Here is an 11,030-nt window from a genome sequence, read left to right on the forward strand (position 1 = left end):
CTGACCAGATGCACTAAGCCCCTCCCTCCAGGGTAAACAGAGCCTCACTGCCAAGAACTGCCTGGAAGAGAGGTAGGCAAACTGAGGCATGCGGAAAGGACACCCTCCAACCCGTTGAGATGTGCGGTGTACCCCAGGGTTCCCAGCTTTGTGAGTTGTAGTCACCATTGATGGGGTAGACTTTGTTGATAAAGCTGACATTGAGTCATTTCTGTACACAACCCCTCACCTATATTCCTGTAAGTAACCCAGTAAAACTCATTGGTTCACAAAATTGGACTTTGGTAGCATCCGTACTTTGCTCCTATCTGGAGTGAATAGCAAAAGAATGTGTTTTATCTCTCCAGGGAAAGTTTTGTCCGATAACAGGAGGTGGGTGGTAGTGGAGAGTGTGGTGTCATGGAGAGGGTTTAAATACTGGGGAGATAACTTCTTCAGACTAGCATTAAGATGCCAAGATGTCTTTAAATGACTTCCTAATGTAGTTGGGAAAGCTATAGGGACCATGTTAGAAGTCTTGGTTCTCGTTCTACCTGGTGTACTGGCTGGTTTTGTGTGTCAACTTGACAAAGGCTGGTGTTATCACAGAGAAGGGAGCTTCAGTTGGTGAAGTGCCTCCATGAGATCCAGCTGTGGGGCATTTTCTCAATTAGTGATCAAGGGGGGAGAGCCCCTTGTGGGTGGTACCATCCCTGGGCTGGAAGTCTTCGATTCTATGTGAAAGCAAGCTGAGCAAGCCAGGGGAAGCAAGCCAGTAAGGAACATCCCTCGATAGCTGCTGCGTCAGCTCCTGCTTCCTGACCTGCTTGTGGTCCAGTCCTGACTTCCTTTAGTAATGAACAGCAATGTGGAAATGAAAGCTGAATAGACCCTTTCCTCCCCAACTTGCTTCTTGGTCATGATGTTTGTGTAGGAATAGAAACCCTGACTAAGACACGTGGTATTTGCAGTCCCCAGAGCATCTTTGATTCTCTTGAGACCAAGTATCCTCCTGTATGAACAAGGGGTTGTAATAAGCACCTTCCCTACACCCTGAAGCTGCTATGATGATCACAACAGATAGCATATGCAGAGTCACTTTGAACATAAAGCACTGTGCAAATGTCTGATGGTGTCTGTTGCTTTCTCACTCGGAATACTTAAGGGATTTAAAGAAATCCTACAGTGGATATAGGCAGATTAGGATAAAGGAGCATGAAATGTATCCTCAGTAATAATGTATCCAGAGCCCATGATGGTGCTGGTGTTTCTGTGAATTAAAGATCACACCTTGCCTGTTCCTGGAGGAGTGAACAGCTGAGAGCCTTTGGGTCCAGCTTGTGACCTAATTCTGTCTGTTCCTTGAGTCCGCTATCACCAGCTGACCTCTGTGCTTCTGTGTCTCCCAGACACTGACTGTCCCTCCTCCTCCTCCTGAAGCCACACAGCCTTTTCTTTTACAAGGGCTCCTCCGAGAAACTGCTAGCATTGTGTCCTGGTGACTCACTGGCTCCTATCCAGGGGGCAGTAACTCGCTGTGGTGACAAAAAGGCTATTCATTGATGAGTCGTAACAGCACAGATATAGTCCAGGTACAAGTGACATTTATCGGAGGTCAGGGGTTACTCCATATGGTTTTTGTTTAACCTTCAACCCAGTGCCTTGACACAGCATTTATGCTTAGTTAATATTTGCTGCATTTGTGTAATGAGTGTAGCCAGAGACTTGCTTTATCAGGATTTTTAAGCACAGGCAACTAGATTATCTATTTAACTGAAAAAAATATTATTTGTCATTTAAGTTCCAGGTTATGACAAGGCAAAGTGGATGCTCCTGAGTTGTACCAATCACTCCATAGCTTCTTTTCTTTTCTACCTATATTGATATTGTTTCTGTGCCTTGTGGAGGACAGGGTCAGATTTTGTGTGTGTGTGTGTGTGTGTGTGTGAGAGAGAGAGAGAGAGAAAGAGAGAGAGAGAGAGAGAGAGAGAGAGAGAGAGGAGAGAGACTAGATGGAGAGAAGTCTAGAATTTGGTCTGGAGGGCAAATGGATGAGAATAAGCTAGAGATAACACTAACATTGAAAACTGAAATTATTATTAATATGAAAGAGAAATAAGAAGTGTGAGCACAGCATAGGCATTCCCACCTCATGAGAATAGATTTTCTTTTCATAAGACCCCTGTTAAAATGATTGGCATTATTTGAAAATATTTTTTTATGCCAATGAGTGTTTTGTCTTATGCTTGTATGCCAAGGACCAGCTGTGGCTTGGATATGGGTTCTGAAGATGGGATGTCTGGGATCGGTGAAAACAAACCACTTGAAGTCAAATCGTGGCCTCTCTGTTCTGCATTCTTTCTCTCTGATCTGCTTTCTCTCAAGCTCTCTAGACAGCTCTCTCTCTATGTTCTGCTTGAGACAGTTCTCCAAGCAGTTCTCTCTCAGTATTCTAAAAAATTTTTCTGGATAGCACATCTCCTGCAGATCATAAGCCGAGTCTTTCATCTTTCATATCAATCCAGTCATTGACTCCAGATTCCCTTTTGATTATCTTGTGACTCAGCATCTTGTGACCCCCAGCCCCTTAATTCTTAGCAAACACACAGTTTTCCTTTAACATTTTGAAAGAAGTCAGAGCTCTGCTTGCCTCTGTTCAGCACATACTGATAAGCTAGCTGGGTGGGACCCTTTCCTGAAGTTACCATTTCTAGCACACTTGGACCTAAATTTGCTCTGTCCCAGGCTGACTCTGAATTCAGGAATCTTTGTGCATTTGTATCTGCCTGTCTTAGTATCTTTCTGATAACCTGGCTCATGCTGTGGTTGCCTCTGTTCCTTTAGATCTTCGAAGCCCCTTATATAGTTCACATTGCATCATTATATTTTTGCATAATTGAGAAATTATATATTTTCTAACCCATGTTTTTAGAGTTCTTTTCCACAGCCTTAAGGGCTGTCCTGAAAGTCCCAGTGTTTACCATTTTGCTAAGACATTTGCCATACCTTTGCCTCCTGGACTCGGGCCATCTCTGGTTATCAGGGAGTTAGTGCTGTTAACAGAGAGGACATTCTTCAAAGGAGGAACATAAAATCTATACACTATTATACAATCAAACCCTGGGCCCACAGCAGCCACTGACACTTGTGGAGGCCCATGCCCGCTGGCCCTGTTCCAGGGGCAGGAACCTTGTCATTCTGTCCCCACCAAGGCCATGCTGGGCCTGCAGCTGTATGCACACTACCCGTGAGCCTGGTTCCTTCAGAGGTCAGAAGAGGGCACTGGATCACAGAGGGTTGTGAGCCACCATGTGGGTACTGGGAACAGAACTCGGGTCTTCTGCAAAACCAAGTGCTCCTAACCCCTGAGCCCTCTCTCAGGGCCCCAGTGATCGGCATTTTTAAACTTCTCCTTTCTTTTTTTTTCTTCAAAATATAACATTTTAATATTTAAATTAGTTTTATAATTATACTTTTCTTGATATTTTTGTTTTTCCTACACAGCCTTAAATCTTTGTGCAAGTATATATATATTTTAAAACATTATTTTCTACATTTGCCTTGCTTCTGAGCATACTACTGTTTCTGAGTTGTCCTGGCAAAATTGGTTCTGTGAGGTGTAGGGGCTCAGAATTCTGAAGGGCCGCAGGAGTTCTAATCCAGGCTGTTCAGAATCTCATCTCATGACTGGGAGGTTCTTGGGCAGGCAGGCCCTCAAAACTCCAAGGCTCAGTGTGGGCGTGGAAGCAGAAAATGATTTTGGGCTGTTGAAGGAAACAGAAACCAAAATGGGAAAGGAAGGGTGGGTAATGATGTGGTTCAAATAAGTAAGAGAATTTCAAATGTTATAAAGGTCTCTTCAATGTAACCACAGCAAACAAGCAAAAGGTAAAAACATCCATCTAAAATACAGGTGCCACAGTCTAAGAAAACATGAGCTTTGTAAGGAACCACTTAAAACATTGGAAAATGACAAGCATGGTTGCAGGCCTGTAGTCCCAGGATTTGGGAGGCTTAGACAGAAAGATCAGGCATTTAAGATCATCCTGGTTTTAACTGAAATAGCATTACATCACTTTCGCCTTTCCTTTGGTCTCTTTCCTCCATCTCTTCCCAGCCATACCCTCTCTTAAAACCCCTCTTATGTCCTCGCCACTCAAGTTGTTAACCTCTTTATTAGTTACATATGCCAGTATATATATATATATATGTATATATATATATATATATATATATATACCTGTCTGCCCATCCATCCATCCTTCCATCCATCCATCCATCCATCCATCCATCCATCCATCCATGGAGATACAACCGGTTCAATCCGTTTTTTTGGTGTTATATATGGTTTCAGGGCTGACGACTCTGCATTGGACCCCCATTAAAGGGACTCATCCCTTGGAGAGGCTAACTCTCCTAAAAGTCTACGTGTCTCCTTTCAGATAGATTAAATGGGCTTCAGGAGAGGCTAAAATGGTCAGAGTAGGGACTGTTTGAAAACTGCAGCCAAGAAAGACAAGTTGGATCTGAGGGAAGCCGCTTTGATCCAACCTGTGCTTGCAGAGTTCATGGGGACCAGAGCAGGTGGCCTGGCCGCGTCAGCCGTGAGTCTTGTGTGTTTGGCCGCCAGGCGTCGCGCTGGAGCCGCGGTTGCCCTGGAGACCGCCCCGCGAGTGGGTAGGCGGTGCGGAGCTCCCGGCTGGGGAAGAGCTGGCGGGAGCTGGGGGGGAGTGGCTGCGGCGGCTGGTGGTGGCCGCGGCGGCCGGCGAGCCCGGGACGCCCGAGCCTGCCCCGAGCCTCGGCGGAGCGGAGTGGCCTTGGCGCTCCGGTGTCCCGCTCGGTCCCCGCTGCACCCCGCCGCCCAGGAGCCCGGCGGACGGCGGCTCCCGCGGCGGCCCCGGCATGACTCGGCGGCGCTCCGCTCCGACGTCCTGGCTGCTCGTGTCGCTGCTCGGTGAGTAACCCAGCTTGTCCTGCCCCGCCAGGGGACCGAGTCCGCTGGCGCCCGCAGGGGCTGGGAACCGGCTGGCCCAGAGCCTCGGTGGCAGAGGCCCGAGTCGCTCAGGTGTCCCCAAGCGCTGTAATCCCTGCGGCGCTCCCGGCTGCCGCCACTTCCCGGAACGAACTCCGCGGCTAGTCCACTTAAAATTAGTGTTTAGAGTCGCCTGCCTGCCGTTACTAGAGGGCTCCGGGAAAACTTTGTAGCTTTACTACAGCCGTGAAGGAGTTTGCGATTTTAAAAAGAATCAAATTGATAAAAAAATATTTTTGCAGATTTTAAGTTGTAACTAACTTCATTATAACCTTTAAGACATATGCAGGGAGGGGTAAAATTTCACTTTAAGAAAAAATGCTCGATTACATCCGAAAGCGAAGTTTATTTACACTTAGTTTCGTAACCAAAGGGTCCAAGTTTTCTTATAAAAATACATAGAATGTAACAATGTGAGAAAGCGCTTGAAAGCAGTGGTTTATTCAAATTTAATTTGTTCAACTTTTCTTAACATTTTATTTTCCCCTAGTAACCACCATACGAAGGCTCTGAATTTCTTTTTATCCAGTCCTGCCTTTGTGTGTGCCTTGTTCTATGGAATCAAGTTTTCTGTCCCAGTAACTGGTTGCTGAGGTTGATTGAAATCAGTTCAGTAGGCTTTTAATTTATGAAGCTAGCTCAGCGATGCAGAGTGCTGTGGTTAATCGTATTTCTCTCTAGATTTCTTTGTAGGTCTCCAGTCATTTTTATGGCCTGTCTTGAAAAAACAATGTCTTAATCTTGAAGTAACCCAGTTGTAGACAGTTCACCTAGTATAGGACGAAACGGAGCAGACTGGCTTGTTACGGTCTTTGAAAACACCAGCGATGATGTTCAGACTGTCTAGGCATATTTTTAGTGACACTATGCAAATAGTTAAGTCACAGACCAAGGTGTGCATTTGTACACTTGAGCTTCCAAACTGAATTTGTCACTTACTACTTTCAGCAGGCCTGTGTCTCCCTGTCCTTCTGTCAAAGGTGCCATAAGTGAATTCATAGATGTTTCTTACAATCCCTGAACACAGCTGAAGTGTTGTAAACATTGTTGTAACAACAGCTCAAATGTTTTTGATAGAAAAAACAATCTATCATTCAACTAAATTGGAAAAATCTATCATGAAACTCTGTTGGCCGATAGTGCGTGCTTTGAATTTATTAGGCAGTACTTTTAAAAAGGTGATTGTGTTTCTAGAATTATCCATCATCAGTAGGCAGTCAACTGACTTGTGCCTTTGCTTTTGGGGGAACAGTTTCTATTTAATACTAGAACAATTCTGAGGACTTCTAAGGTAGTTCCAATCTTTGGGATGGTCTGTTCTGTAGAGCCACTTTTAACTCTCAAAAAAGCGTGTTCCTCTGTTGAACAGACATTTCCTTTGCTGCCACTGCTTGCGTTTGGGCATCAGGTGGGTGAGTGGGGCAGTGAGACAGTGGGAGGATAGGAAGTTTGTCTGTAGCCCTTACGGGATTTTCTTAAAACAGGCTGTCAGCATGCACAAAGACTTGATGGCACAACAAATAAATGTTGAGTCACATTTGCCAGCGGCATCAAGGAGTCTTTATTTCACAGCAAAGTTAACTTTCGATCTGGACTTCACATAGAATTTAGTTATCTAAACGGAGAGTGGTTGGGCCTTCATAGCTCAAGGAGCAGTGGGAGTTGAAGTATAGATGAGCAGGAGAGTTCGTGGGCGTGTTCTAATGAGAGGGTGGACTTCTAACTGGAGGAACAGAGAAAGGGCAGAGGGAGGGGTCAGAGGCGAGGGAGGGCAATGTGAGTGCTGAGTTAGGGCTTTGTCTTGGGAAAGGCCACAGGGAAGGAGGGTGTGCTGAGAGAGTGTGGGGTGGTTCTGTTTCCCAGTGTCCAGGAGAAAGTTGTGTCCTGGTTGAATCCAGACAGTGGCAATGTTGGTTTGACTGAGTTGCGGTGTGTCCTTAGAACTTGTATGAAATTGGTTCTGTTCCAAAGTGGGAAAAGTTGGATTCTGTTTGAGTGGTCAACAACAGTAATGGATGAATAATGCACCAGAAATATAAACGTCTCTTCAATAAAAGAAAGAAAGCAAGTACCATGATAGTGCTATTGTTTTTGTTAAGTTTCTGTGAAATAAGTTCACAGGAAATTTGCATAGAAAAGTTTACTTATGTGCAGTTCCATCAATGGCTTAGAATAGTTTAAATGAGCCAAGTATGGCCAAATTTGCCTTTAATCCCAGCGCCCAGGAGGCAGAGGCAGGTGAATCTCAGTGAGCTGAAGGCTAACCTCGGCTACAGAGTGAGTTCCAGGCCAGCCAGGGATACATAATGAGACTCAACAAATAAACCGAAAAGTATGTGAAATATTTCTTTTACTTGCCATTCTTTGAAAGAGCAGATAATTTTACAGAATTTGAGGAAATGTGTAAAAAAAAAAAGCCACATCAAAAAGAAAAAGTCATGAAATCTTTTATCATTGCCATTTTGAAAGGCTGATTGTAACTTTCAGTTTCTCAGCTTTAAAATTTGATATGCAACTGTTTTTGAAAGACCTCACTCTTTTAGACAAAATCTGTAGCTTGACCGTCTTGAGAAAGATGGCTGGTGCCGTGTGGTATGAAGAGTTCAGAGGTTTAGCTTACTCAACATCCAGTACCTGGGAAGCAGTTTAAACATCAAATCCTCCGGAGTTTTTATAATGTTATGCTAAGAACTGCTGTCAGACCTAATGTGCAAGGCTGGAGACTGGTTCAGGCGTTTACCCCCTGGCAGCAGTAAGTGGTACATCTTCAAACTGTGTTTTCACACTTTGGGAGTGGAAACACCTAGAACCAACATCCTCACTTGAATCTTCATACTTATGCCATGTGACTCAGTGGCAAAGTGATGAGCTTGGGCCACAAGAATCTAGTCACAGTATAGTCGTGGTGGCAGGCGGTGAGGGAGGGCCTGGCTGTATTTTCTGAGTTGGTACAGAGTTGGGGAAATGTTGCTTCCTCCTTCAAACTATCTCTAGGTCTGCCGTGGGGGTGCACTGTGTAATTTGGTGCGTCCGGGAGCTGAGGCTGAAGATTACAAGTCTGAGGCCCTGTTGGACTACATAAAGAGTTCTATGGTGGAACCCAGGCGATATAATGAAGCACTCTTTCATTTTCTTCGACAAACTTCCCTAGGACCAGTTTGTTTAAAATAAGGGCTCTAGGTCTATTGTTACAGATAACTATTTGTTTCAACTCTCTCGACTTTTAGGTATGCTTGGCATTTTGAAGTAGGGTCTTTGGCTCCCTAGCTTTGGGTCCTGTTGTAAACACAGTGCCTGGGATTTTTTCCCCCTTGGATGAGGACTGACTGGCACCAACAGGTCTCAGCCTGCACTCCAAGAACAGGGCCCCTCCCCACCATCTGGAGGATGTCAAGTCCTCTACTGATCACAGGCCTGTGATCTGCTTAGGACAGGCTGTCGACTCCTGGGTGGGCTTCGGAAACCCATTGATTTGAGTGGTGTCATAAGAGTGAGTGGGAAGCTGATTAATTTACGTAATGGTTAAGCATCTTAAAACCATGAGGTTTTTCTTTCTGTGTAAGTCTTGGGTCATTGACAGCCCCTGTGCACGATTCCCATGTATGAGACTGACTGCAGCAGCTGTTTGCATTTGTTGGAGAAATGTGAAGTCAGAGGGAGAAATAGGTTTCCTAATTTGCAGATGAGTCTTTTCCAGCTCACCGTGGCCGTCATCATGGACCTGGACCATGTAGATGCTAAGTTCTGTGGCTCCACACAACTTACAGGAAGAGGCAGATTGTAATAAACGCTCAATTTGTAGGATTAGGTTTGGATCAAACCAATACAAATCTGCAAGGGTGAGCGAAGACAGCATAATGAGTAGTCTTTTGAAAAAGTAGACTGGTTTGGCATCACTAACTTTTTGGATCATTTTTTCCTTCATTATTTATTTCACTGTATATCTTGATTCAGTCCTTCTCTCTTTCCACTCCTCCCAGCCCCACTCTCACAAAACCCTCCTGCCACTACCCCTTCTTAGAGATGGGGAACCAGTGCCCTGGGACATCAAGTTGCAACAGGACTAGGCACATCCTCTCCAACTGAGGTCCAACAAGGTAGCCCAGCTAGGGGAAGGGGATAGGGTGGCAGGCAATAGGGTCAAGGTAAGCTATTCTAATTGTTAGGGGACCACATGAAGACAGAGATGCACATCTGCTACATATGTGCAGGGGGCCTAGGCATACTGCATACTCTTTGGTTGGTGGTTCAGTCTCTGTGAGTACCCTATGGATCCAACATTCTGTGGGTTGTCTCATGGTAGATCTTATCATGAAGGTGAACTGGAACTATTAAAGGTGTACTTTCTCGAGAATTATAAGGAAGTTTAAATTCTGGAAGCAGTCAGCTCAGGAGATATGTATACCAGATATATATGTGTGTGTGTGTACCATATATATATATATATATATTTATTATATATTTATTATATATATTTATATATATTAAATATATATATAAAACATATATAAAAATATATTTTAGAATTTTCAGAATATATATATATATATATATATATATATATATATATATATATTAGAATTTTCAGAGAGTTGGGTTAACGTTGGCTTTAGTTGACAGTAGGTCAGGATTTAGGGTTGAAGTACAGTGGGTTTGTGGAATAGGACCATCGCCACCATGTTTTCATTGAGAGTCCCTAGGTACACATGGTGAGAAAGTGGCACAACTTGGCTAGTCCTAAGACTCACTAGTTTAATTCTTTAAAAGTCTGAAAGCATAAACAGTCTGTTAGAAATCCCAATACTGGAAACAAACTGAGGTACCTCCCTCAACCCCTGCCCAAAGTCTCATGGCTCGTAGAGTTGCTTATGTAAAATTTCTCTACTGCCTTCTCTCTACTGCCTTCTCCCTAATGTCTGTTCTTTTCCTCTCTCTCTCTGCCGTCTCCTCACCTGTCTTGGAGGATGTCACAGTTTTCTGCTGGTAGCACCAAATTCTTCCAAGGTAACCAGTGTAGTCATTCCTGGCTGCTTCCAGTTATTCATCTTGCTTAGTTAAATTACTGATAAGAAAACAAACAGGGACACTAACCAAACAGATGCAGAATTGTCTCAGCATCTGGGCATCGGTGGGCATATGAAGGAATATTAATGTTGGGCATATGAAGGAATATTAATGTTTTACCCGGGATACTTCCTCCTTGTTCTGTGAAGGCCCACTCTGTGCATATCCTTGGGATACGTGAAAAGAATAGTTTTCCATTTTAAAAGAAATGTAGACTGCTTGTTTTGTTTCCTTTAGGAATTGGGGTGCCTCATGTCAGTCTATATAATTTATATGTATATGTATTACATATATACGTTATACTAAGATTTGGCATATTTTGTAGAAGAGGTGATGGAGATTTATTTTCACGTTTTCAAAAATATTCTGTGAATTGTCTGAAAATTTTGTCTGAAAATTAAAAAAAAAAAGAAGTACTTAGAGCTTCTTAGCTTATCTGTGGTTTTGTTGAATTTTTGAAATATGTTTCTCCCCCCACCCCATGTAATTCTGAAGGTTATTTTCTTAATAGTAAAATAATCTCAGGTTTCAGCTTTTCACTATAACCTGAAGCTTCCTGCTTGCATGCCTGATACACTGTCAAACCCTTAGATCTGCACGTTCGAACTTATTTTCCAAGAACAGAGTCATTTACTTAGAACGATCTTCACAGCTTACTGTCTCCCCCCCCTCCCCGAATTGTGTTATTGTACCTGGAACTTGGGAGATGCATTTCTAGAAACATGTATTAATTATAAGTTGTTGAAGGGGGCTTTACCTTCACCCACTTGGAACTGGCAGTATTTACTGTTCCCTTCTGTTTCTTTCCCTTCATTCACAATTTATGCCAGCTGTGACTCTAACATCTTCTCCTTCAGCTGTGACTCTTAACATCTTCTCCATCAGCCGTGACTCTAACATCTTCTCCATCAGCTGTGACTCTTAACATCTTCTCCATCAGCTGTGACTCTTAACA

General features: G+C 43.7%; 1 protein-coding gene and 1 long non-coding RNA gene across 3 annotated transcripts in view; one reads left to right on the forward strand and one right to left on the reverse strand.

Annotated features, from left to right (window-relative positions):
* Nucleotides 1–4,660, reverse strand: part of LOC116085910 — a 19,578-nt gene extending 14,918 nt beyond the window's left edge. The window contains exons 1-2 of the long non-coding RNA XR_004116747.1: nt 4,531–4,660; nt 2,986–3,032 (exon numbers count right to left, since the gene is read on the reverse strand). This is a non-coding gene — a long non-coding RNA (uncharacterized LOC116085910). The remainder of the gene's footprint in view (nt 1–2,985; nt 3,033–4,530) is intronic.
* Igsf11 (immunoglobulin superfamily member 11) overlaps nt 1–11,030 on the forward strand; it is a 147,276-nt gene that overhangs the window by 4,654 nt on the left and 131,592 nt on the right. Inside the window, exon 1 of one of the 2 annotated variants that reach the window (XM_031363878.1) lies at nt 4,640–4,933. The exons of the other annotated variant lie outside the window; for it this stretch is intronic. Coding sequence (XP_031219738.1) covers nt 4,882–4,933 — 52 coding nt within the window. The 5' untranslated portion in view covers nt 4,640–4,881. Of the gene's footprint in view, nt 1–4,639; nt 4,934–11,030 lie in introns of those variants that run through there. 2 annotated transcript variants of the gene reach the window in all.

This window comes from Mastomys coucha, unplaced genomic scaffold, assembly GCF_008632895.1.
Source record: "Mastomys coucha isolate ucsf_1 unplaced genomic scaffold, UCSF_Mcou_1 pScaffold12, whole genome shotgun sequence".
Taxonomy (NCBI): Eukaryota; Metazoa; Chordata; class Mammalia; order Rodentia; family Muridae; genus Mastomys; species Mastomys coucha.